The sequence below is a fragment of the Tachysurus fulvidraco genome, chromosome 10, assembly GCF_022655615.1.
Source record: "Tachysurus fulvidraco isolate hzauxx_2018 chromosome 10, HZAU_PFXX_2.0, whole genome shotgun sequence".
NCBI lineage: Eukaryota > Metazoa > Chordata > Actinopteri > Siluriformes > Bagridae > Tachysurus > Tachysurus fulvidraco.
Genome location: NC_062527.1, coordinates 13,106,324 through 13,131,421, shown reverse-complemented (window position 1 = coordinate 13,131,421; position 25,098 = coordinate 13,106,324). Strand labels below are relative to the sequence as shown.

The window sequence follows — 25,098 nt, the reverse complement described above, 5'->3', positions numbered from 1 at the left end:
CTTGTTGAGAAGAATATTATTATATGAATCTGTATGGGTGTGTCTGTGTATGTGTGTGTACTTACTGGACAGACTTGGAAGCCTGAGACCTGAATTTGGTAAACTCCCCTGGTGCTGTCCATTCTGACCCCAACTGAAACAAACAAAGGTCAAATTTAAATTTAAATTCAGACCCTGAATTTGGAATTTCAGTCAGAACCTCTGTTATCGAATACTAATCATCACCTTCTGACCAACCAGTTTCCAGCATCAAGCATCTGCTGGGGTTTGACACACTCTACATTATGTATCCCTAAATTATACACAGATCAGCCTTAACATTAAAACCACTGAGAGGTGAAGTGAATAACATTGATTATCTCAACACAATGGCACCTGTCAAGGAGTGGGATACATTACGCAGCAATTGAAGTAGCGGAAAGCAGCTAAAGCCTTAGTGCCAGATACCACAACACACCATCAGATGTTTAGTGGAATCCAGCCCTAGACAGATCTGAGCTATTTTTTGGCACACTGGTGACATACATAATATTAGGCTAGTGGTTTTAATGTTATAGCTGATCAGGATATATATTTGACCTCATTAGCCATTTTTAAAGGTATACCTTGTTGGTATACAGTTACTAGAGTTGTATATCAGCAGTTCAGCAGTTGGGGTTTTAAACATCTCATTGTCCCTGGGCAAGCATGAATAAGAAAAAGGCTGTGTTTTTAAAACTGTTTTGAATCATCTTACTATGAAACACCGGTGAGAACAAACCTACAATACACAAGTGACATGTTGACTAGTGTTCTAGCATGTTCTGTTCTCTTGGTACTGTGTAGTAGGTTCATTTGGAGGCTAAATGGAATGCATAATTATCACACCTGTCAGAGAATGCAGGAACATGCAGGAACACACACGCGTGTGCACACACACACACACACACACACACACACACACACACACACACACACACACACACACACACACACACACACACACACACACACACACACACACACACACACACACAGGTGTGGAAGATTCTCTAAGCAGAGCCTTCTCCAGAGTGTGCACTTATAACAGAGTTAACAGACACAACAAGAGAACAGGTGAGAGCAATGACAGTAATGAGAGAGGGAATCATAGTAAAAGAAAGACACTATGAGAGGGAAGCTAATAGACACAAGGTCATTATCCAAGCACAAAATACCAGCAAAATGAGCCTGTGCTTTTCCATTCCATTACAGGACCAGTGAGACGACTGGTGTTCAGTGGTGAAGCTACAGGAGTGGTAGGTGAATGGTTAAACATAGAGCATTCACAGCGGCTGTTGCTGGCTCAGTAACTAAAGCTTCAGGCTACTGAAAAGAAGAGTGTGAGTTCAAATCTCAGCACCACCGAGTCTCACCAAATTTTATGTTTGTTCATCTTTGTAAAGTGTCAGAGAACTGGATAGAAAGAGAGTAAAACTAAGATAAACATGACAGAAGAGAGAGAAAGATAGAACTGGAAAGAAACATGAAAGGAGGAAGTTAATGCAAGAGGTAGATAAGAGGACAAGAGGACAAAGAAGAACAGAGTCTCTGAATCCCTCGGTTAGTTCTACTGCATCCTTATTCATACTCATTTATTTCTCTCCGAGACGATGCATCTGCACCTCTAATTAACGCCTCTGATCTTCTAATCCACAAAACAGGAAGCATTGGGATCTCATCACAGCTGGGGAATTTGGGTTTCACTTTAGCATTCCTCTCCAATTCCGAGCAGCTGTGAACATCTCACACGTGGGTGAGCAATCACAGAGGTTCTTGGTTCCACAAGCATGCAAACGTCCTGCCACAAAGTCTGCTTTGTTCTAAACATGCGGAAATGTACATGCCCTGAGCAACCATCAAAGACCTTGGCTATACTGAGGACTTGCATACGCTCTCATCATCAGGAGTGTATTTGCTGGCATGCCATATATACACAGTGCCGCTGTCGGCATAAACACACAGTTGTGATCCTGGCCAAAACTAATTACTGATGCTGCCAAGTACAGCTTTTTCTCTGGCTGGAATTAGTTGAGCACTGCTGATGGCACATAATATTGCTTCGTGCTCCTGAGGCAGGAGCTTCAGTACATTTCCACGTGTCGGTAAATATTTAGCCAGGCTGGAAGAGGGAAAAAATACTTATCAATGGACTACAGAGCCTTCGGTCAAATGAAGTATATTCTTCCATTTGCTCAACAAAAAGGGCAATGTGAAAAATGTACATTATATTTTAGAGGAAGGAAAAAATGTGGTCTAGCCTGGTTTATATGGCTGAAGTAGAGGCTTTTATGTTGAGTACACCAAGGCAATCTAGCAGAACGTCATCAATAAATACATCTGATTAAACTAAGCTGGTGCTCATCACTCTCTTAATGTCTAATCAGCAAAAGCTTACAAAAAACTTATTCACAATGGACCCTCAGCACATGGCCCTTATTATCATACCATGTAACATGAAAAAGTCTGAATAATCACCTCACAGCTTCACTATGGGAGTTTTGCCGAGATCAGTTCTAGATCCACTCGTGTTCTCCCCATATAAACGTATACTAACACTTCTCGACTCAGCGACTACATCTAATGGCTACCATGCTCATTACACATAACATTACTTCTCTGCAGCTCACAGAAGACATCAGACTGCCTTTCTGACATCTCTTCCTGCATGAAAACCCAAATGGAACTGAATCTTGAAAAACATTGTGCTTACTTACTGCTTAAGAAGCCCCTATGCTGGACCTCTCAGTATCCTGTACTACCGTCACAGTCCATCCCATACTGTACAACTGGCTCAAATTCTCAGATCAACCAGCATATCCTGTCTCAAAGATCTTTCCTGTAACTCTAGAGGCTTTGTGTTCCAGGAAGAATCGTTGTACCCATTCTTGCATTCTTGAAATCAAAGAGAAATGCACCATAGAATCTATAGATAGCAAGATATCTCTGCTTGTACACAGTAGAAACTGTTAGTTATCACGCATGCAGTCTCACAATTATATGTAATGAATGTTGATTAATCCTACACTGTGCTTGTGCACAGCCACACTTATTTACATAAAGAAAGGCCTGCAATGAAAATCCAAAATAGAAATCAATTTTTGGACATTTTCAGTCAGTACAAAGCAATGAAATACATATTTTAACTCACTGTTGGCTTTCAGTTTTTATCTTTGCTGGTGTAACCTTACAGAGAATATAAGTGGCTGAAAATAACAGCTTTAACTTTTAGATGCTTATGAACAAACACTTGGGGGCATTTCAGAGAGTAGAAACTTTTTTTTAAACCCTCAGAGAAGAAAGGACTGTGGTTGATATTGCTGCATTTTGTTGCCATTGTTGGCAAGCTGCTGCCGGAAACCAACTAAAATTGACTGATGAGCCACTCATAAATTTCAGCAAACAGGTTCCTGCACAGCTCTTAAGTTTTCCTGCACAAAGCTGCAGGTGCCAAATCTTCAAGCAAAGGACAATTCATCACTGTCTCAATCCCTATCAATCTTTAGTGCCTTCTATATGACTTTACATTCCATCTGTGTCACCTGTCTACACCTTGATGAGTAAGAAATTATGAGCAATAATTGACAATACATGTGATGGGCCCTGCTTCTTATCGTTTTACCGACCATTACCCTTTCCTTCCACTAGGGGTTTCTGCATATATGTGCATACACATGGTTTATGCACTAAATTATGTGTGCAAACTTAATAAACAGCCCCCTGGTTCCTTTGGTTTCACATATTACTTGCACTGAAGGTTATTGATGCCTGACGTGTAGGTTTTTGACTGATGGATTCATGATGGCATTTCTGAGTACTCCAACCTCTCGTGTTTAGCTATGTTCTTCCTACATCTATTATACTTCTCTTTCTGGTTCATTGGTAGAAACGTAGCCATGCTGCACTTGTGTCGCTGTCAGCTCCTTTAACAGCTCTATGCTTAGGATTTTATTCTGCCTCACTTGTAAGGCTCTCTGGATAAAAACGCCTGCCAGAAGAAATAAATGTAAATGTAAAATGCACTGAGATCACTATGTGCAGTGGACTGCTGAATCATTTGAGCTTGTGTGTGTGTGTGTGTGTGTGTGTGTGTCTGTTTTATTAATGTAGGTGAACTTTACCCAAACGTGGGATTATATAGAAAGAGAAAACTCATTTCAGTTGCAGCAAAGCCTGAGATATTACATAAAACTAACACACTGCTCTTTTTACACATCTCTCTCTCTCTCTCTTTCTGTCTATGTGTGTGTATGCGTGTGTAACCCATGTCTTTTTGCTCGCACTCCATTTTCCCTTTAGCCGGGTAGCACAGGCAGAATTGAAAAGAACGTTTGCCTCAGGAGTCATGCTATTTTAAACATAGACCAGTCTATTGAGACGCACGCCCTCCAGACAACTCTCCATTACAGAGCTGGCCGTCGACACACTGTGGCTCGATGCTGCTTTCTTGCTCTCTGCCTGACTGGATTTTTCCCAGAGATGCCTCTGAGGCTGCAGGAAATCACTAGGAATTCTGGACAGGCTGCAATTATTCACAGAGACAAAGAATCGTGTGCCACCTCTTCTTTCCAATAGATCAAACGCTTTTGTGGCAGGATATTGAATCCCCTGTCTGTGTGTGAGAGTGTGTTTGTGTGTGGAGGTGTGCTAAGACTTCTCTCAAGAATACATGATCAATACAATGACCTTGCATCAAAGCACACACACACACACACACACACACACACACACACACACACACACACACACACACACACACACACACACACACACACACACACACACACACACACACACACTCGCACAAAGGCCTCTGGGTGAACATCTAACTGCATGTTCACACAGGCACTGTTTTCTCCTCTTCACAAGCCTTCATTTCTTTTCCTGCCCCTGTAGACCAGCTCCTTCACCAGAGGGAAATTTAATTAGCAAGTAGCTGCTGGCCATGCTCTTTGATTAAAGTTACACGCACTACAAAAAGGTTTATGCTCCACAAAGGGCAACGGCCAAGCTAATATTGTACCATTGATAACAGACCCTGGTGTACCATTGGCTAGGTTTTTGCAGTGTCCATGGAGACCATGGTGTCAGGGTGAATCTGATTGGACACCATTCTTCTGCACTCAGAGAAAAGGATGATTAGAGCTCAAGAAGCATGGTTAAGAAGACAAAACTGGGTGAGAAGTGCTAAGATCTAAACAAAAGAGGTCTTTAACAGGCAGCACTCCACATTTTTTCATTTAGCACTCACAGCGAGGGCTAATATCGTATGCTTCGTGATGGTTTGATATCAATAACCTCACATTTTCACAATTTCAAACATCTCCATTTAAACTAACACAATCCTTTTGGTAGAGCAGTAGGAGATCAAATGTGATGTTTATTTTCCCACATTATTTTCTTCACACTCTCAAAAAGGGTTTTAGCACGAGATGGGAGCAGTCAGTGTCAGAGCATCATTATGCACAGAAGCCTCTATAAAGTAATCATGCACCACATGTCCATGAAGATATTTCACTGGTGGAGCGATCACTCATTGAAAGATATGGAACTCCTTTTTAATTAAAGTTGAGTCAAATTTAATTATGACATTGGCCTAATTTAGCATAAATCTGACTTGTTTTAGTGCAGTTGCTCTAGAATGAATTGCACTGAACTGTTATTAAATCTGCTGCTTGAGCCAAAGGTCATGTGTTCTTGCTTCGGAGCTGCGTCTATGCATGTCAGCAAGAGATGGATTCCCGATTAGATGGTTTTTTTTTGTATGTGAGGATAACCTCCAGCTTGGTAATAACATGCAAGGTGAAAACATGACCTTTCTACAGCAGTGGAAATTCATCTCAGTGTTCAAGCAGAAATCAATCCAACGACAGGTGATTACAAGCTAGCACTAGAACTGGCTAACTAGCACAAGCTTTTTGGATATGCAAGTATGCTGGAAACAGTGATATACAGTACCATCTTCATAGAGGCATTTCCTTCCTTCATAAAGATGCTTAATGGTAATTTTTTCTGAATTTCTACAATGCTATTGAGTGATAAAGAAGTATTTCTGAGGTAAAAAGAAAAACTAACCTGGCCCACATAGACGAGCAGACGGGCGTTGAGCGGGCTCTCATCTGAACTCAACCAGAACTCTGCGTTATCATCAGAAGCCACAGCAAACTGGAAATCCCCTAGAGATGGATGTCATGGACAGAAAATACAGCAATGTTTCAGCTGCTGGAAGATATTTTTATGCTACCATTATTCTTCATAAAATATATATATATATATATATATATATATATATATATATATATATATATATATATATATATATATATATATATAAAAATATATATATATCCATTAATTTGGTGTGAGAGTGTAAGTGTGTATTTCAGACAGTGCAGGTGTGACGGAGTTTATTAGCCCAGCTGCTAGGAGTCATGTGAACTGACACTCTATATCTGTGTGTTCTCTGAGGCTGGAAGTTCTATTTTTATGATTGACTACATGAATGAGGTATGAGCATGTAGCTTCAGTAAATAATTACCATCTTTGTACGGATGTATGTAGCCAAATATTCTCAAGCCATAGTTTTTCCATTTGGGAGCAACAGCTAGTTTCTTCACTATAGTTCTTGTCTGGGGAGACAAACAAAATAAAGTAATAACAGTCAGTATTTTGTTCATTCTTACACTTGAACATGAAATCCTACACAATTTTACACACAGACTCACAACATAATGGCCTCGTTTATCATTCAACCTTAAGTAAGTCTGCGTGTAAATGTTTTTCATAAACACAAAGCCGAAACAAAATTACCACCATTTATTTTGCTTCATGTGTCGTATACACAACCACACAGTAGGGTGTGCAGTGAAATGCTTTGACTGTGTCATAAAAACAGATCGCCATTAAAAATAGAATTTAACAAGTAGGAAAATATAGAAAATATAAAACTATATGTGAATACAGATCTGTGGTAGAACAGTATGACTATTACGAATGAAGTTCAAGTACAATATATGCTATGCAAAATCCGCACGCTGTCAAGTCCAGAAAATGTTCAATGTGATAAATGGCAATAACAAATTTATAATAAGAAAAGCTGAGAGAGAGAGAGAGAGAGAGAGAGAGAGAGAGAGAGAGAGAGAGAGAGAGAGAGAGAGGAAAGAGAGAGAGAGCTGAAAGCAACAAAATTTAAGTGCTTCTAAATGCAGCATGTACAACACTGAATATCCAGTAATATGGCTGAACCTGAGCCTTTGTACTACATCAGGCACCGTAGGCATTCACTCTTTCTCCCTTTATAGGGTGCCATTTCTTTTGTCCTAATTGAATGGCTAGATTATTATTTAAAACTGAAAATGTAATCTAGTGCAAGTAACAAATTGACAAATATTGACACCTTATAATTAAACTGACAAACTCATGAGCTCTCTTCAGAGTTGAATGTTTTTCTGGACTAACTGGACTGTCATGGATACTAAATTTCTTGTGTAAATGCTCCTGCAGATAAATTCAGAATAAATGTCTTTGTAACCAGTTTGATATGTTACAGTATGTGCATCGTCTATATAAGCTTTCTAAGGATGCTTGCAGTTTTTTTTCTCCATTTGTAATCATGGAAGGAGGTACCATAAACAGGCTCTTTCTTTTTATTTATTTTTTATTTAAAAACATTTCTTCCTTCCCAACCAATCGGGAAGCAAACGAGAATAACAAACATAAATGGCAGAGCGCTGGGGAAAAATTTGTCTAGTTATTGGGCAAATATAAGGAGATTTATGACATATTAAATCGAAAATATTTCATTGCTTTGGCACTTGGCTATTTTTAGGACATTCAGCACTATGCATTATGACTGTGGCTACATAAAGTCGCACATGCAGCTTCCCTTCTCTTCATTTTATGCCTCCAAAGCTACAGTGAACGAAAATAAGCTCCTCATCACCAATACTTATTTAATCTAACTACCAATATATCAAGTTAGCCTAGTCAGTTATCATTATAAGATCTTGCCATACTGCCTGACCTGCCACTGTCAAAGTCCACGGATCAAAGCCCAGCTGGCATTTAACATGTTCTCCGTCCTTTACAACCCATCAATTACACAAGTAAATAAATAAGTGGAAGAAAAGAGATTTTCCAGAACCAAAAAAAGAATATCTAAAAGATAATAAAGAGTATATTTGAAATTCTAAGAATGATTTAATTATTATGTTGTGACAAAAATAAAATAGCATGACACTTCTTCAAAACAAATTATGCATAAAAATGTATTTTTTTTGTCTTTCACCTGCTCCCTTTTTGGGGTCACCACAGCAGATCACGTGGATCGGGTATTAGATTTGGCACAGGTTTACTGTAGATGGTTTATCACAGAGGATTAGCCCTTCCTGATGCAACTCTCCCATTTTAGAGAGTTAACTCTTCAGGCTGGGTTAACGTTCTGACCGGGAATCAAACCCAAGCCACGCAATAAGAGTCCGGGATCCTGGCGCTGGACCGCCAGGAGGTTTCTTACCAGTTACAGTGTATGACACATTATTTAGGTAATTATTTAACACTATCTCTAATGTAAATGATCTTATCAGAGTTTATCATTTTAATAAAAAGTACTGATGATGATCATAATAATACTAATAATACTAATACTACTACTAATAATAATAGTAAGAAGAAGAAGTAGTAGTAGTAAAAGAAGAAGAAGAAGAAGAAGAAGAAGAAGAAGAAGAAGAAGAAGAAGAAGAAGAAGAATTGAAAAATGTCTTGAAAACAAAGCCAATAAAGCAAACACAACTGCACAAATACTCACATGAGGAAAAAGAGGAAAATGAAGGTTCTTTCTGAGCTGAGCAGTAGATGAGCCACACCAGTCTTCAAATACGTGCAGGTTTGCCTGCCCCTTATACTGTGAGGGGAGAAAATAATACAAGAGAAGGAGAGAGAAATAAAGAGCTCATTATATTGGACAGTGAAACAGTCTGACTGCTTCAAATGATAATAAAAAAGGGCTAACAAAAAAGAAAACAACAATAAAGTAAAAACATGTAAGCATTGTCTCAGTTTATATCGGATTAAACTTAATAGAAAGTAATAGATGCATGAGAGAGATGAGTACAGAGAATTGGGATAACCTGAGGAGAATGAATATAGAAGAGGCTATAAAGTTAGTTCTCCACTCATCTCTCTACTGGGACAGCTCACCTGCAAACCTGCAGCAAGAATACCTGCAGTGCTCAAATCCTCAGAGAACAGCTTATACATTAATAATACAAGACTACAGTCTTGTGAGGGACGGCATGCTGCGGGGTACACACACTTTTCTTTTATATGCACATGCACATGCACTGATCAACATTAAAACCACCTGCTTAATATAGTGTAGGTCCTAATTATACTAGTCCTGTAAGTTGCAAGCTGGGGCCTCCATGGATCAGACTTGTTTGTCCAGCACATCCCACAGATTCAATCAGATTGAGGTCTAGCAAACTTGGAAGCCAAGTCAACACCATGAACTCTTTGTCTTGTTCCTCAACAACAATTTTTGCTGTGTGGTATTTGATTGGAACTAGCCATCACATACCATGAACACCACACCACACCAGCTGTACCGAAGATGCTCTAACCCACATGTCAAGCCACCACAACCTGACCCTTGTCAAAGTCACTTACCTATTTTTCCTACTTCTAAAACATCTTTGAGAACTGACTGTTCACTTGCTGTCTAAAAATCCGTCCCCCTGAGAGGTTAAAGTGTAACAAGATAATCAATGTTATTCACTTCACCTATACATCTAGAAATAAATACACATTTCTAGATCCAAAGAACACCAACAAAACAAACTCTAGCATAAAGCAGAAAATCCTCATCCTTGATGCAGGACAGAGTTGATTACTGTTAGCCGGCATGCATATGCTTGGTTGTAATGTCTTTTCAATGTCGATTAAGCCAATTCCAATAACCTTGGCCATGTCTTTAGCTTCATGATGGCTCATTTTCACCCCACTGCTTAAGACATGATTGTCTCAGTCAGGGGAAGGCCATCAGTGAAGTTACTGTTTATTCTTTGCTGTTAACTTGGCATTGATTCTCCTCTCCCACTGCTGCGTTCCCCAAATAAAATCAATAAAAGAAGATTAGAGACAGTTTCATCCACAAGTGTTTTCACTGTCCATAGCAGCACACAAAGTCCTCTCAATTAAACTCAATTAAACCTAGTGTTTATATGTAGTGACCTGCTGCTCTATTTCTGTCTCTCCAGGACCTCTGTTGCTAGCCCTGGATTTCTGTGTCAGGGAAAGTTATATTGCTATAATCCAGGAGGAGGCAGAACTAAGCCATATCCAGTAACTAATTCACAGCAGCAACCAATTGCTTCACTTTTCCCTCACAACAGATTGTTTTTCCTCTGCATGTTGATTTTAAATTTTATCCCAAGGTATAAAAAAAGATTACCTGACACTGGTGTTAGACATCTATAAACATACTTTTCAAATCACTCTTTTTATTTTATAACATTTTATACTATTTTATCAAGAAAGAGAGAACTATAGATACTTTATTGATCGTTATTAATCCAGCAGCCAGTGCAAGAATGAAGAATATTATGCATAAGAATAAACAGCAAAAAAGTGGTAAGTGGCAGAATGCCTATGTCCCAGGGTGTCCTCATGCTTGTGTTACATTCTGGCTCTTGTTTGGAGTTTTGCTGTCTTAGCTAAAGACCTGATCAGTACAATAGTACACTAAACTACCAATAATCTGTCCTCTCTCTGTTAAGCTATATATAAACTAATATTATCATTTTAGACCTCATAATTCTTCTTGAGTCATCTGTAATTATGTGACTCAATGGCTGCTTCCCTGTATGCTCTCACGTATATAAAGAACAAAACATTATTTTGTTAGGGTTAGATGCTGTAATCATAAAGTCTGTCCTGTTCTCAATACTGTCTGTTTTTACTCTTTTGCTCCTGTATATTTTCATGATTTATAATTCATCTATCCAGTGACAGTGAGAAGAGGATGAGTTCCCATTTTTAAGTCTGCTTCTTTTCAAGGTTTCTTCTTCATGCTGTCTAAATGCTTTGTAGCAATTGAAAAATAATAGCAATTGAAAAATAATACAGAATCAAACTGAACTGAACTGAAAAAATAGCAAGCATTACAAAACGATAAAACAGAAATAATAGATAATAGTCCACTCATATATTTCAGGCTTATTATATATATATTTATGAGATACTGATATTTTTGTGTCCATGGTTTAAAAGCCCAAGGCATCTGCAGTAGCTCTGTATGTCTTTGAATGTTTCATTTCTCTGCAACAAATTCCCCACTATCTTCCACACAGCAATGGTTGAAGCAGCACACTTACTGTAACCAGACTCTATCTGTTTCTCTCTCTCCCCATTTCTCTCATACAAAGACAAATATACACACAGGCAAACATGAACACACACACACACACACACACACACACACACACACACACACACACACACACACACACACACACACACACACACACACAAAGCCTGCTTCTTATCCACCTGCCTTAGTCTTTAGACCTGTTTCACTGGCTGTATTAGTGTGTCTCTCTGTTTAACATGACTCTTTCTGTGTAGGGGTGTGTGTGTGTGTGTGTGTGTGTGTGTGTGTGTGTGTGTGTGTGTGTGTGTGTGTGTGTGTATGTGCTCAGCTGCAATGTAAAGCTAAAAGCTCTGAACGCATGCCAACAGCTAATGACTCTGAGAGACCAAAGTAATTCCACCCACCACATACTCACTAAGTGTGCCCCTAGTGTGATTTTGTGTGTGTGTGTGTGTGTGTGTGTGTGTGTGTGTGTGTGTGTGTGTGTGTGTGTGTGTGTGTGTGTGTTCAATACAATGCAGTAAGACACATAATGGGTTTCAAAACAGTAATGACTGAAGGTTTATATATATTTTGTATAGAATAAATTTGGAAAGTTCTGTTGTTTTTCTGTGTTATATAAGAGTTTCAGAGCTTGAAAAGGCAGAGACGGTCTATAGCAAATCTATCCTAAAAATGAGCATCCCTGGTTAAGAATCAAAAACACAAACATGTAAGATGTAATCTGAAATCTGGACTCCATAACAGCTTTTATTGGCCAAGGACCACCAAAGAGGGTGTCTGACTGGCTTACTGTACATCAACCAGTCAGTTTATTTTTGTTCAGAACCAAGTTTATTGCAGTGAATATGTAAAATCAACGTCCCTACAAAAACAGACCAGTGTGCAACCATAGGTCGTTCATTTAAGAATGTCATGCAAATCAATGAGCCTTAGATAATTTGGAAAATCCAGCATTTATTTGATTATCATAATCACTTCTTAGTTGTAAACATGACTTCCTTCTTCCATCACAACAGCTTTGTTTCCAAGTGGAATGTTAAAATACACGACACACAAATCTCCTGGATATCCTGTAAAATCCAAGCAGTCAAATGTTGAGTTTAAAACCAATGAAGTGTTATCAGTTTTGTGTGTCATGTGCATCAGATGTTCAGCCAACAGTTTGTAGGCCTGATGTCTGAGGTTGAGACTATTTACAATGTGTATTGTAATGAAAATGTGTCCAATTTTTTTTTCTCTTCTTCTTACAAATTTCATCATCAAATCCTTGTGGCCCTGTAATTCACTGGTTTCATTTACTCATCAGCAGTAAGAGCTTTACTCTGCTCAGGGTTGTGGTACTGTAGATCTGGAGCTTATCCCATCCTCACCACACCCAGTATTCCTGGCATAAGCTCCAGATCCACCACATCACTGACCAAAGAAAAGCTGTTGATGAGCGAATGAATCCTATTGGAAGTAACATAACTCAAGACATTCATTTATAGCTGTGATTACATTTTGGAAGTCGGTATCTCTAAAGGAAAAATACACATGTTTGTCAGCCAATCACTGCATGCTAACATATATATCAAAGAACAGGAGGAAGGGGACAGTGAAGGGGATGGAGAAGGGGATGGAGCAGGGGCAGGGGCTAAGGAGGAAGTCAGGTTGTTAATCGGTTAGTTAGTTAGTTTGTTAGATAGTAAAATGGTCTTTGAATTTGTTTTCCCTAGTCACTGGTGAGCACTGCTGGTTGATTGATGCTCTCGGAAAGTTTGTTCAGTTTTGTTTCTCAAGAAACTGAAGCTTCACTAATGCATGTACACTCTCGGCAGATACAGGCTCTATATTTATCCTAATAGAGCTCCAAATGTAGCACTTCTGTGTGTATGTATGTGTGTGTTTGTGTGTGTGTGTGTGTGTGTGTGTGTGTGTGTGTGTGTGTGTGTGTGTGTGTGTGTGTGTGTGTGTGTGTGTGTGTGTGTGTGTGCGTGTGTGTGTGTGTGTGTGTGTGAGTGAGATGATGCATGAAAACACCTTGCAAACATGTCTACCTGAATGACAGGTCTCTAAAAAATAAGACTTTTAAACACAGAAAAGAAAAGATCGCACCTTTTCAGTCACAAAATATACAGCAGCTTCTTCTATCATGCTAGGTTTGAATAAAAAAATAACAATATGCTCAGATGACCTTGCCATGACTCTCTCAACGTCGTTAACTGTTAAGGCCAGTAGATTATCAGAATCTCAGCAGTATTAGTGATCCTCCACAGTTCATGGACCTCAGCCACCTGCCTCACGCATCACTTCCCACATACCATCACAAGCTCTAAAAACAGGTTGCCAGGTGACATAAAGGTGGTACCGCCCTTCAGAATGACATGTGTGACACGAGGCTCTCAAAAAATTGCTGTGGGCATCTAATGCACCTTTATTCCCCGGTGGTGAAACCTCAGATGCATTTTAACGAGCAGTCTCCGTCATAAATGTTCCATCAGAATGTGTGCTGGAGAGGATGTGCTGCTGTAGATAGGACGGTATATTACAGATGCCAGATAAAGATCATCTCCCGTCTGCACATGACCTTTTTACCCCGCAGTAATCAGTCCCTGGGAGAGAGCTGCAATATAGACCACATTCAGTTTGATTGCCTGATGGTATGTAATGGCTGCGGGTAACTGCCATGCCCAACTGTTCCTTATGATGAGTTGAAGAAAGTTGGAGAAAAACAAACAGAGGCAAAGAAAAATTATTGGGTAAATAAAATAATGAAAGAAAAAAAAGAGTTATGCCAATGTTTCTATTTAGAAGAAGCTTGGAGTTCTGTGTGCCTATTGTGGCTGATATGAGGCTAATAACTCAGTCAGGAAGTCAGTCAAGAAGTCAGTCAGTCAGTCGGGAAGGAAGGAAGAAAGGAAGGAAGGAAACATTAAAGAATTAAGGAACATAATAACAGAAAAGGAAAAAACTCTATATAAAATAATAGGAAAGGAGGCAAGAGGTGGGCTGGGCTGGGACAAGCGGGAAGAAGGGAAGAATGAAAGGATGGAAAGGGAAAGAATATAAATAATAAAAAAAAATAAAATGAAATAAGTGAAAAATGTACAATAAATGAAAGCAATGATTCAAAAAAGAAATGATAAAATAAAAGCATAGAATTAAAAAGGAAAGGAAAGCATTGTCATCCTTCTCTAAAAGTTTAGAAAAAAGGTGATAAAGCTGATGAACAAAAAAGGCAACTGAATCATTAGTGCAAACCATTATTACGTCAATACATATTTCAATCACTGAAATAGCACTTGAATGCTCCTCATTATCACCATAATGAACTCATTAAGAACTCCATAATAACTTTTATCTGTTTTCAATAGGAATTTGATGAATACATTTATTTTTAAAAATGAGAGATGCCACTCAATGTCTGTGATAAGACACTGCTGTAGACTATCCCAAGCTGCAGCTTAATCACTTTGTCCTATACAATTCAGCGTGTCAGGCAGATCCTGGTCACCCATGCAGGTCAGGGATCTTTCAGCTTCTTAGCTTCCAAACAAATGTCAGGAAGGGTCTGTGTCTCAAGGCCTAAAAACTACAAAGATGCAATTCAAGGAAGAAAACAGAGCAAATATTCTGTTTAACCACAAAACATAGCAAAAGACCTCATTCTTTATGTTATATGACATTTTTATACCTTTATAGTGCTTATGTCAGTGGATAAATTCACAATGGGAGATATGGTTAATCTGCTTTGTTCTGCCTAGCCGTCTGGCTGGAGAGCAGAAAGCATGTGGTAATTAGCTGCGTCTTGCCGGCAGCAGGTCATTACTACAGCACAATGGTATTTGGCAGACGGTGGCATTCAGGCTCGACGTGATTGCTCCATGTCAGAGACTGTATTTTCCTTGTGGCACTTTCACACACCTGTGACTGGCTCTTCAGCTGTTCTCACTTTGGTTAAGAGTTGGAGTTGGCCAATAGCAGCTGTTCCTTAACTAACAAAAAAAACTGATGATTTATATCCTGTGCCAGTAACACCAACTGAGTCAAGACGCTAATAATCTTCTACTGTATGCACTGTGGACTGAAAGCTTCAGGATGACATCAGGGATTACTCTCGCATTGTTCATGTAAACTAGCAACACACAGATTACCAAGAGGGATAGAATAATTGTTCATATACTTGTAGGATATGACTCTGATGTCTATAATACATTATGTAAGAAGAATGGGGTTATGGGTGTAGGGTAAAGGGTTATGAGTGTAAGATATGTGGTTATGAGTGTGGGGTATATGGTCATGAGTGTAAGATATGGGGTTATGAGTGTGGGGTATATGGTCATGAGTGTAAGATATGGGGTTATGAGTGTGGGGTATATGGTTATGAGTGTAAGATATGGGGTTATGAGTGTAAGATATGGGGTTATGAATGTAAGTTATGTAGTTATGAGAGTGGAGTATGGTGTGATGAGTATAGGATTATGAAACTAAGTCATGTGACTGGCCTGCTCTCATGACTTCAGCAGCATCTCCCAAACACTCCACCTTTCCTGACTACTAACATCTGCTGTGCATTTCACAGCTCATTTTCAGGACTGTATATTTATCCACCCCTCAGCGTCTCAGTTTGTGATGTCTTGCACCTTTGCATGTGTTTGCACATTGCTGTTGCTTTGTTATTGTTTTGCATAGTACCACACACCCTTTGTCCTGTTTGTCCTGTTTCTTCCTGTTATCTGGCTAGTTTAGTCTTCTGCTTATCCATTAGCATCTCATCCTAGCTAGTTTTTAGCCCAGTGAACTGTCTTACTGTACATCTTGCCATAACCTAGCTGTTATCTTAGCATCAGCCTACTTTCCTGTTTACTCTCATGACCTTATTATATCTTTGGAACTGATGCTGGCTAATTTGGCTTTTAGATTTTTTATTCTGCCTCTTTTGTCAGTTTGTGTTTATGCCTCTGTTATTTAAACCTCTATCTGTGTATTCAGTAAAATTTTCAGCTTCCTGTGCATCAGTTCATTCACTGATAAATATTTGATGTTTTTTTTTTAGTTGTATCCTTGAGTAATTGTCAACTGAGGAAAATTTTATATTTGTTTTGATAAAAAAGATCTTGGCACTTGGTCATGAATATGACCATGGTTATATAAAATATTGAGAAATTATGTTTTTATTTATACATAAATATACATAAACAATAACATAGCTGTTTATTGTAAAAAGGGATATATATTTGGAGAATTATTGGATCAGATTTGACACCATTTTCAGCCCAATCCTCTGGTATATTTCATGCCATGAACTCAATGCAAATTTGAGTGACACAGAACAAGAAACAAATTGTTTTAAAGCTTGTCAGCATCATGCTTGAGGTATTTTGCATAATTCAGCAACACTGAGCCAGCTAGATGTCAGTATCAGGTATCAGCTAGCTTGGCTATTTCATTCTGAAAATGAAAAAAGGAGATATATATTCATGCTGACCTCATATTTGCTGTATCCTTATTACTGCTCTATTGACTAAATAAAAAAAATTCCCTCATGGTTTACAGATGGTTTGCATCACTTACCTTATTGCCTAAGGCAAATGAGGCATACCAAGATTATCTGTCAGTCATTCACCTAGAACCTGAGCAATCCGGCTTGCTGTAATGCTTCTTCAGTTCACAGTAAATTGCCACCCCTATTATTTTAAGCAAGACAGCCGGAACTAGGCAACAATGATTAGAAAGGTAATTCCGCAGCAGCAGAGTGTGCCTGAAATGATATTCCTCAATTGCAAATTGACTTTGAGACACCACTGGGGAAATGAAGTGTGCCTCTTCAGTCAGCAGCAAATTAAACAGAAATGTGAAAAAACTAAACCTTGCAAAGATATTTTAATAATAAAAACCAGTAATGCTGTAGACCTTGCTGTGCGCCCTGCTCTAAACCAGGCATGGTGATGTGATCAACTGAATGCATGCACAATACAAGAGAGAGAATTTACACAGAAATTTCCAGAAGGTTCAAATTTTGTATTATTTAGAAGTATTTCTTGATATTTTGGGGGGCTTAGCTGTTAGCACATTTGCTTTTTGATTTCCGCCTTTGCCCTTTATGTGGAGTTTGCATGATCTCCCGAAATTTCTTGCATCACCTCCATGATTAAAGGGGTGGTCACCTGCCTTGTGCCCCAAGTATCCCTGGGATAGACACCAGAATGCCTGTGACCCTGTGTAGGATCAGTAGATCCAAATATGAACGGATGGATTTTTGATATCTTTTTTGGTCATTTCTGGCGTGGAAACAGAAAGCTAGAAGACTGGAGAACGCGGCTTCTCAGATCTTGTCCTGGGACTTTACATGGAGGTCATATCCCTGCTCAAACTGTGTATGATCAGTCAGAACCAATCCATTTAAATGGCCACCATTAGAGTTCTTCTTATTTTAGTCCTCGGGAAAATGATATATCATTTTCTCCTCTTTCCACCCCAGAGCACTAAGCATGTATCACTCAGAAATAAATCATCTTACAAGAAAAATGTGCCATGAACAACACTTCAGACCTTTTTTAAACAAGCAGTGGCATGCTTACATGCTGCAAAGTGGGCCACACTGCAGCCTTACAGTTCAATCATGGGTTACTATCTGTGCTGAGTTTTGCATATCTGTGATTTGTGGTTTCCTTGCCGCCTCCAAAAAATATGCACGTAGGCGGATTGGCTCTGCTAAACTTCCTCTAGCTGTGAAGGTTTCCTGTAACTCAATGGTGTCCCGTTCAGCGTGTGTTCCCAGGATCCGTGGCTCTAGATCCACTGCTATGCAGTCCAGAATCACTCTCTAATGGCAACTTACAAGGCACACATTGTTTCAACAGAGAAACTGAGGTGATTGGTTATAAGAAGTAGGCTTGCCAATATTACAAACAGCTTCTTTAACTGTAAGTAATTTTCAAGGGATAACTTATGATAATACATTTTGGCTAATCATATACTTGTGTGCTATAATGAACATGCTAGAAGATTTCATGTTATTTTAAACCCACTATATACAGGTGCTGGTCATACTGTATAATTAGAATATGCTTCCCGCTGCTGACCAACTTTATGGAGATGCAGATTTCATTTTCCAACAGGACTTAGCACCTGCACACAATGCCAAAGCTACTAGTACCTGGTTTAAGGACCATGGTATCCCTGTTCTTAATTGGCCAGCAAGCTCGCCTGACCTTAACCCCATAGAAAATCTATGGGGTATTGTGAAGAGGAAGATGCAATATGCCAGACCCAACAATGCAGAAGAGCTTAAGGCCACTATCAGAACAACTTGAGCTCTCATAACACCTGAGCAGTGCCACAGACTGATCGACTCCATGCCACGCCGCATTGCTGTAGTAATTCAGGCAAAAGGAGCCCCAACTAAGTATTGAGTGCTGTACATGCTCATACTTTTCATCTTCATACTTTTCAGTTGGCCCAGATTTCTAAAAATCCTTTCTTTGTATTGGTCTTGTTCTAATTTTCTGAGATACTGAATTTGGGATTTTCCTTAGTTGTCAGTTCTAATCATCAAAATTAAAAGAAATAAACATTTGAAATATATCAGCCTGTGTATAATGAATGAATATAATATACAAGTTTCACTTTTTGAATGGAATTAGTGAAATAAAGCAACTTTTTGATGATATTCTAATTATATGACCAGCACCTGTATGAAATAATGGACTTTCTTTAATAATGATAAACAAGCATGAGAATAGACTCTCATATTAATGCATCTATCTTGCCAAAGCATGCAGACACCTGAGTTTTATCATATTAAGTCTTCCTTTATTCTAATATGCAGGAATCAATATTAAACTAATAAAAAACAGGCAGCTCAGTTATTTATAACTCAAAAGAGGAAGAATTCTTCTGTATCACTCCCGCCTGTTGTGTTCAAATTGATTTGTTTTCTACATGGTAAAGGGAACACATTATACACTCGCCATTCAGGTCGAGAGAACACTGGTATTTATCATTTGGAAAATATAGAAATGGAACATGAGCTAGTTTATGATTCAGGCAGTTTAGCTAGTTAGCATGAAATAAAACAAAAATATAAAGAATTTCAATATTTTCTTCAGATGTGTTGGTAAGTTAAAAAAAACTCAATATGAACAAATTCAAGATTACACTGATTATATGCTAACAAAATCTCAATAGGCTTTCAAAAACTTTTGTTAGATTAATTATTTCCTAACTAATTTTGATTTCTAATCTGAATTTTTTTATGCTAATCTTGAATTGTAGCCTGCTTTTAAAACTGCTGGATGATGCCGCATACTTCTAGGTAGGACCTGGAGTTATCAAAACACATGCATATAAACAAGCTGTTCTTATTTTAGGAAAGTGATCATTATGGTGCCAAATTCATAATCAAAGTAAAGAGCAAAGATGCAGGCTAACCTCGGGTTTCCATGGCAACTTCTTGTGCTTCTTAGCAAGAAACTTCAGGATCTTAGACTGATCTCTGTCAGCCACAGAAGCATGAAGCTCATCCTCCTGAGAGAGAGAGAGAGAGAGAGAGAGAGAGAGAGAGAGAGAGAGAGAGAGAGAGAGAGAGAGAGAGAGAGAGAGAATCAGGTTAATTATATGTGATTAAATAAAAACAGCTGTATCTATGCTTTATTGCTATTTGGCTATCTTGCTCATACTGTTCTACTATTATAATCTATTATATATTATAATCTAAAGTCATTTAAACATATCTAAAAACTGCCAAATTGTACTGCAGACAAGTTGCTGTTTATCTAAGAGTATCTACTCTACACTGAATATGGTAAAGAGTTAAGATGAAAACTCTTCTTTGAGTTGAGTGAAATACTGAGCATCATAAAAGAATAAGGTGGTTTTCACACAGGTCACGTTGGCTGACGTCTGAATCTGAGTCTGATTGTTCCTGGGGTTCCTGCAGCTTTGGTCTGGTTTTGTTTGATTGTATCGAACCTTGGTGTATTTGCGTTCATCTTACATCATCACAAACATGCGTAGAGAACACAACACACCTCACCATTTATTTATTTGTTTGTGTTATTATTTTGGTACTATTATAAGGCATCTCATCTCTTCTGTGTCCCACAGCATTCCTCTGCTGCTCATGATGCACGTGTTGTGGAAACTAATGTTGTCATCAGGCTAAAACTAGGGATGTACCGATCCGATATTTTGGATCGGAATCGGCGCTGATACAGGCATTTTGAGTGGATCGGGTATCCAAATCCGATACACGTGTTCATGGGCGTCGGAACCATTATAAGTGGGTGGGACAGGACCCACCCACTTTTTATGACCAATAATATTGGACCCACACACTTTTACCGTCTCTATTCAGCGCATATGTCTGTTTTTATTACTGTTATTTTTATTATTTAGCGCCGCCAGTCGAATCCATTCCGCTTGAAGAATGCCATAATAAATTAAACTCCATTCCATGTTTTACCTACATCATTGATCACGCTCCTGCTTCCTGAAATCCATGGGTGTCGGAACCATAATATGTGTGTGGGACAGGACACGCCCACTTTTCATTTTCTTCCGACGCCCATACCCGTGGTGTTTGTTAATGTCAATTAACTAACTATTGCTTGAACTTATAAGAAAAATACACTCATATATTAAATTACATTAAAGTAAATAAATATAATACATTTTATGGGACGTATGTTGTACAACCGCCTGTGACAGGCACATTTAGCAGGCGCCCTTTCCATTTACCTCAGTGTTAAACATGTCGCTCTATTGGGTGCAAGGTTTACTGTTTAATACATTTTGCATTGTGTTTCAAGAGTTCTAATTTAAGATTCACTTTAAAATATTGCCTTTTCTTCAGAAAATCATTTAATTTAATAATTGCAGTATATATGGTTTAGATTGTTATACCACTAACTGTTAAAAGTACTGTACTACTGCATTAATACTTTTTTAAGGTTTCTTGTGTTTTAATTTTTCATCCAGTAATGTTTTTTTTTTGTTGTTGCAAGAAACAAATAAATCTTAATAACTAGTAAACTAGTATAACTAGCAAGTTGTATAAATTCTTTAGTTTTAAAGGTAGAAAAGAACACAGGTATCGGTATCGGCCGATAGCGGCAAACGCTGGTATCGGATCGAAAGAGAAAAAGTGGTATCGGTAAATCCCTAGCTAAAACACATGCGCAGGTTATTTTACTTCCTGAACAATTAGAGACCAGAGTACTGGCTGTATTTACATTCACAGGAATCTCGGTACAATTCCAGTGCAACCAAACTCACCACCTCCTACAGGTATTCTGGGGCTGAGTACCATAGTGTGTTTCCCGATTCACACAACAGCTTTGTGTTACCAATTTTTCATGCAAACTGTGCTCTGTTTTCAGACTAAACTCACAGTAAGTTCTCCATGAAACAGCTCATAACATGACAGAATCATAATAAATTATACAAAGAGGATGCACAGTTCAATACTAAATGCTCTTTGGAATTTTGTTTTTTTTAAAGTCATAAATAATGATTAAAGCTTGATATGACAGGATGCTCATGATCAAGCAACACCTGCAGCAGGAAGAAGGTCACAGAGAATGAGTAGGAAATAAGTGAGTGTCTACACCTGTACATCAGTCAACAGCAGCCTGAGACTTATGTTCCCATCATTCAATAAGTTTCCAATGACCAGAGTTTGTTTCAGATCAAACAAATTTAAATATTAGTGAAAGATAACACAAGTAAAAACAACATGCATTTTTAAATGAAGGTTTTTATTATTAAGGAAAAACAAAATCCAAACCAACATGGACCTGTGTGAAAAAGTGTTTGCCCCCTAATCCTTGTAATTGGTTGGTCCACCCTTAGCAGCAAAAAACTGCAATAAAGCGTTTGCAATATCTTGCACTGAGTCTGTTACTGCGCTGTGGAGGAATGTTGGTCCACTCATCTTTGCAGAATTATTGTAATTCCGCCGCACTGGAGAGTTTGCAAGCATGAACCCCCTTTTTAAGGTCATGCCACAGCATCTCAGTAGGATTCAGGTCAGGACTTTGGCTAAGCCACTCCAAAATCTTCATTTTGTTTTTCTTCAGCCATTCAGAGGTGGACTTGCTGGTGTGTCTTGGAACCCAAAGGCTGCTTCAGCTTGAGGTCCCGAACAGATGGCCGCACATTGTCCTTCAGGATTTTTTGGAAGACAGCAGAATTCATGGTTCCATTTATCACAGCACGTCTTCCAGTTCCAAGAAGCAAAACAGCCCCAGACCATCACAGTGCCACCACCATATTTTACTGTTTGTATGATGTTCTTTTTCTAAAATGTAGTGTTATTTTCATGCCAGATGTAATGGCGGGGACACCTTCCAAAAAGTTCAACATATTTCTATTTAATTTCTGCTAGTTTTATTGTACACTATATTGATATAGGTTTTATTCTTACTCCTCTTACCTGTGCTGCTGCTACTTGAATATCTCATCTTACATCACATCTCACATCTCATCTCAAGCTGTATGGTTCTGTGCTAAGCTACACTGACCCAGTGACTTTTATACTGTGCATGACCGAACAATCAAACCACCTGTTTGAGTTTCCAGCCAATATATCAATCACAAGTAAATTCATTGCTTCACATGTCAAGTTTCAATGCAGCAGTGATTTCATTCCAAGTGCGGCACAGATGCTTTGCAAACATTTTGACAGCTGGTATCTGATTACAAACTGAATTGATTAGGTTTACATTCATGCAGCAATCCTATATCAAGTCAAGAAGCTTTCATATCTTCCATCAAAGCCTGTGTGAGGAAATCACACTTTAGACAGACTTCACTGTTTTTACCACTGCATGTTAAACTGGTGCCTTACCCAATATGATTTTTACAGAGCCAAGTAAATGTTATAAATAAAAAACGACGACAAAAAAACTTCCCTATCATTTGGGTTAAAGTTGGAGTATCAGCTTTTGTTAAAAATGGGGTCACATAGGCCTTGCAAAATCTGAAAAAAATATGAGGTATCATATAACTTATAAGTAATCATTTTGTCCAATAAACACAAAAATAAGTGAATTTACAGAAATGAACCAGTTAATGAACCACATGCTTGATTCTTAATACTATGTGTTGTAACCTTTGAGGATCAGTGACTTCTTTTATCTTTTGTGGGAGTCCTACATAGTCCCTTGTTTGTCCTGAGCAGTTAAACCTCCAAGTGATTTTCAGAAAAGTCTCCTGCACAATCTTTACATTTCTAGCATCTTCTCCATATTAGAGCCCTTTCTGACAGAGGCTATGTGATGCTGAGATCCATCTTTTCACACAGGACTACCAAAGAACGCGTACATAACCATCACAAAAGCTACAAACGTTCACTGATGATCAAGAAGGTCACACCATACATTAAGAGCCAGGGGAGTGTAAACTTTTGAACAGGACGATCGGTGTAGTGTTATTATTTAAATCCGTCAGTGGACATTAATTCTCATTTCTATTAAGTAAGCATTATTGGCAAAAACAACATTTATCATTCTTCTAAAGAAAAACATTTTCAGGACAGTCTTAATAGCATTTCAGTATAAACAAGGTCATGTCAAGGTCAAAGTCAAAAATAATCCAAAAATCTTTTTTTTTTTTTAAATTTTACAGGAAATAAATCCTCAATTTTTATTTTTTGGAACCGATTACATGAATATCATTATGCTTTCCTCATTAAGTATACAGTATACACTTTATCACTCAACTCAAACAAGGTCATATCAGATTTCCCCCAAAAACCTAAAACACCCGTTTAGCTTGCATGCTGAAAGCGAGACCTCCTCAGTTCATTCGCCAGCATTTTATTTCCTTTGAAACACACTGTGTGAAAGATGAAGGCACATCTTTATTAACGTTGAGCACACGTTACTGCAGACTCTCCTCATATCTGGCAAAACAAAACTCTCTCAACTCTTCTGCAAAACTCTCACCCACTCACCTGAGCTTAAGCTCCACCATTCCATTTTTGCTTTAATTCAATTCCACTAGAAACATTTTCTCAGTTCAGCTAATGGAACCTAAGTGCAGAAATCAATGCTAAACTTATAAGAGAAAAATTTCCATTAGAGAAGAGCTCAGTCATGGATTTGGCTGTGTGCAGGCAGTCCTTCATCCTGGCTTTTAAGTCAGCGTTTGTTATTTATTTATTTATTTATTTATTTATTTTATGTAGTGCCAGAGATGATGGTATTAACAGGGAATAAACCACCATTGCTGCATTTCACTGCTGTAGTTTAATCTTGTTCTTCACACATGAATTTTACATGCCAGATTTCAGGGCTTTAGGTTAAATGTCTACATAACCTGAGATGCCTACATGTACAGTTTATTGTATCCATTCAATAAAAACAAAAAGATTTGGAGCTCCTAAAGTTATTGTCCTATGTGGTAACTGAAATCATGTGTCAATACTCCAGTGATTTTTTAAATCTCCCTTTTGAGTTAGGTTCCTCTAAATGTTCCTCATATTCTTATATCACCTCAGGGAGCTTTTGCTCACTTCAGTCACCTCTGACTTGCTAAGTGTTTTAAAATGTATATTCTAACTTAAAAGCACTATACAAATAAATCCGAATTGAACTGAATCAAAAACGTGTCTAATAATTACTTCAAAAATTCACCAACCATGTCAGCACTTGCTTCTCTGCTCGTACCCTACATCCAACTTCAGCATTCGCAAGCTAAACAGTGTAAGTGGGTTTAGATTAGCT

General features: G+C 38.3%; 1 protein-coding gene across 1 annotated transcript in view; it reads right to left on the bottom strand.

Annotated features, from left to right (window-relative positions):
- Window positions 1-25,098, bottom strand: part of b4galnt4a (beta-1,4-N-acetyl-galactosaminyl transferase 4a) — a 119,289-nt gene that overhangs the window by 31,301 nt on the left and 62,890 nt on the right. The window contains exons 3-7 of the mRNA XM_047820069.1: window positions 19,802-19,897; window positions 8,825-8,920; window positions 6,557-6,647; window positions 6,094-6,194; window positions 66-133 (exon numbers count right to left, since the gene is read on the bottom strand). Coding sequence (XP_047676025.1) covers window positions 66-133; window positions 6,094-6,194; window positions 6,557-6,647; window positions 8,825-8,920; window positions 19,802-19,897 — 452 coding nt within the window. The remainder of the gene's footprint in view (window positions 1-65; window positions 134-6,093; window positions 6,195-6,556; window positions 6,648-8,824; window positions 8,921-19,801; window positions 19,898-25,098) is intronic.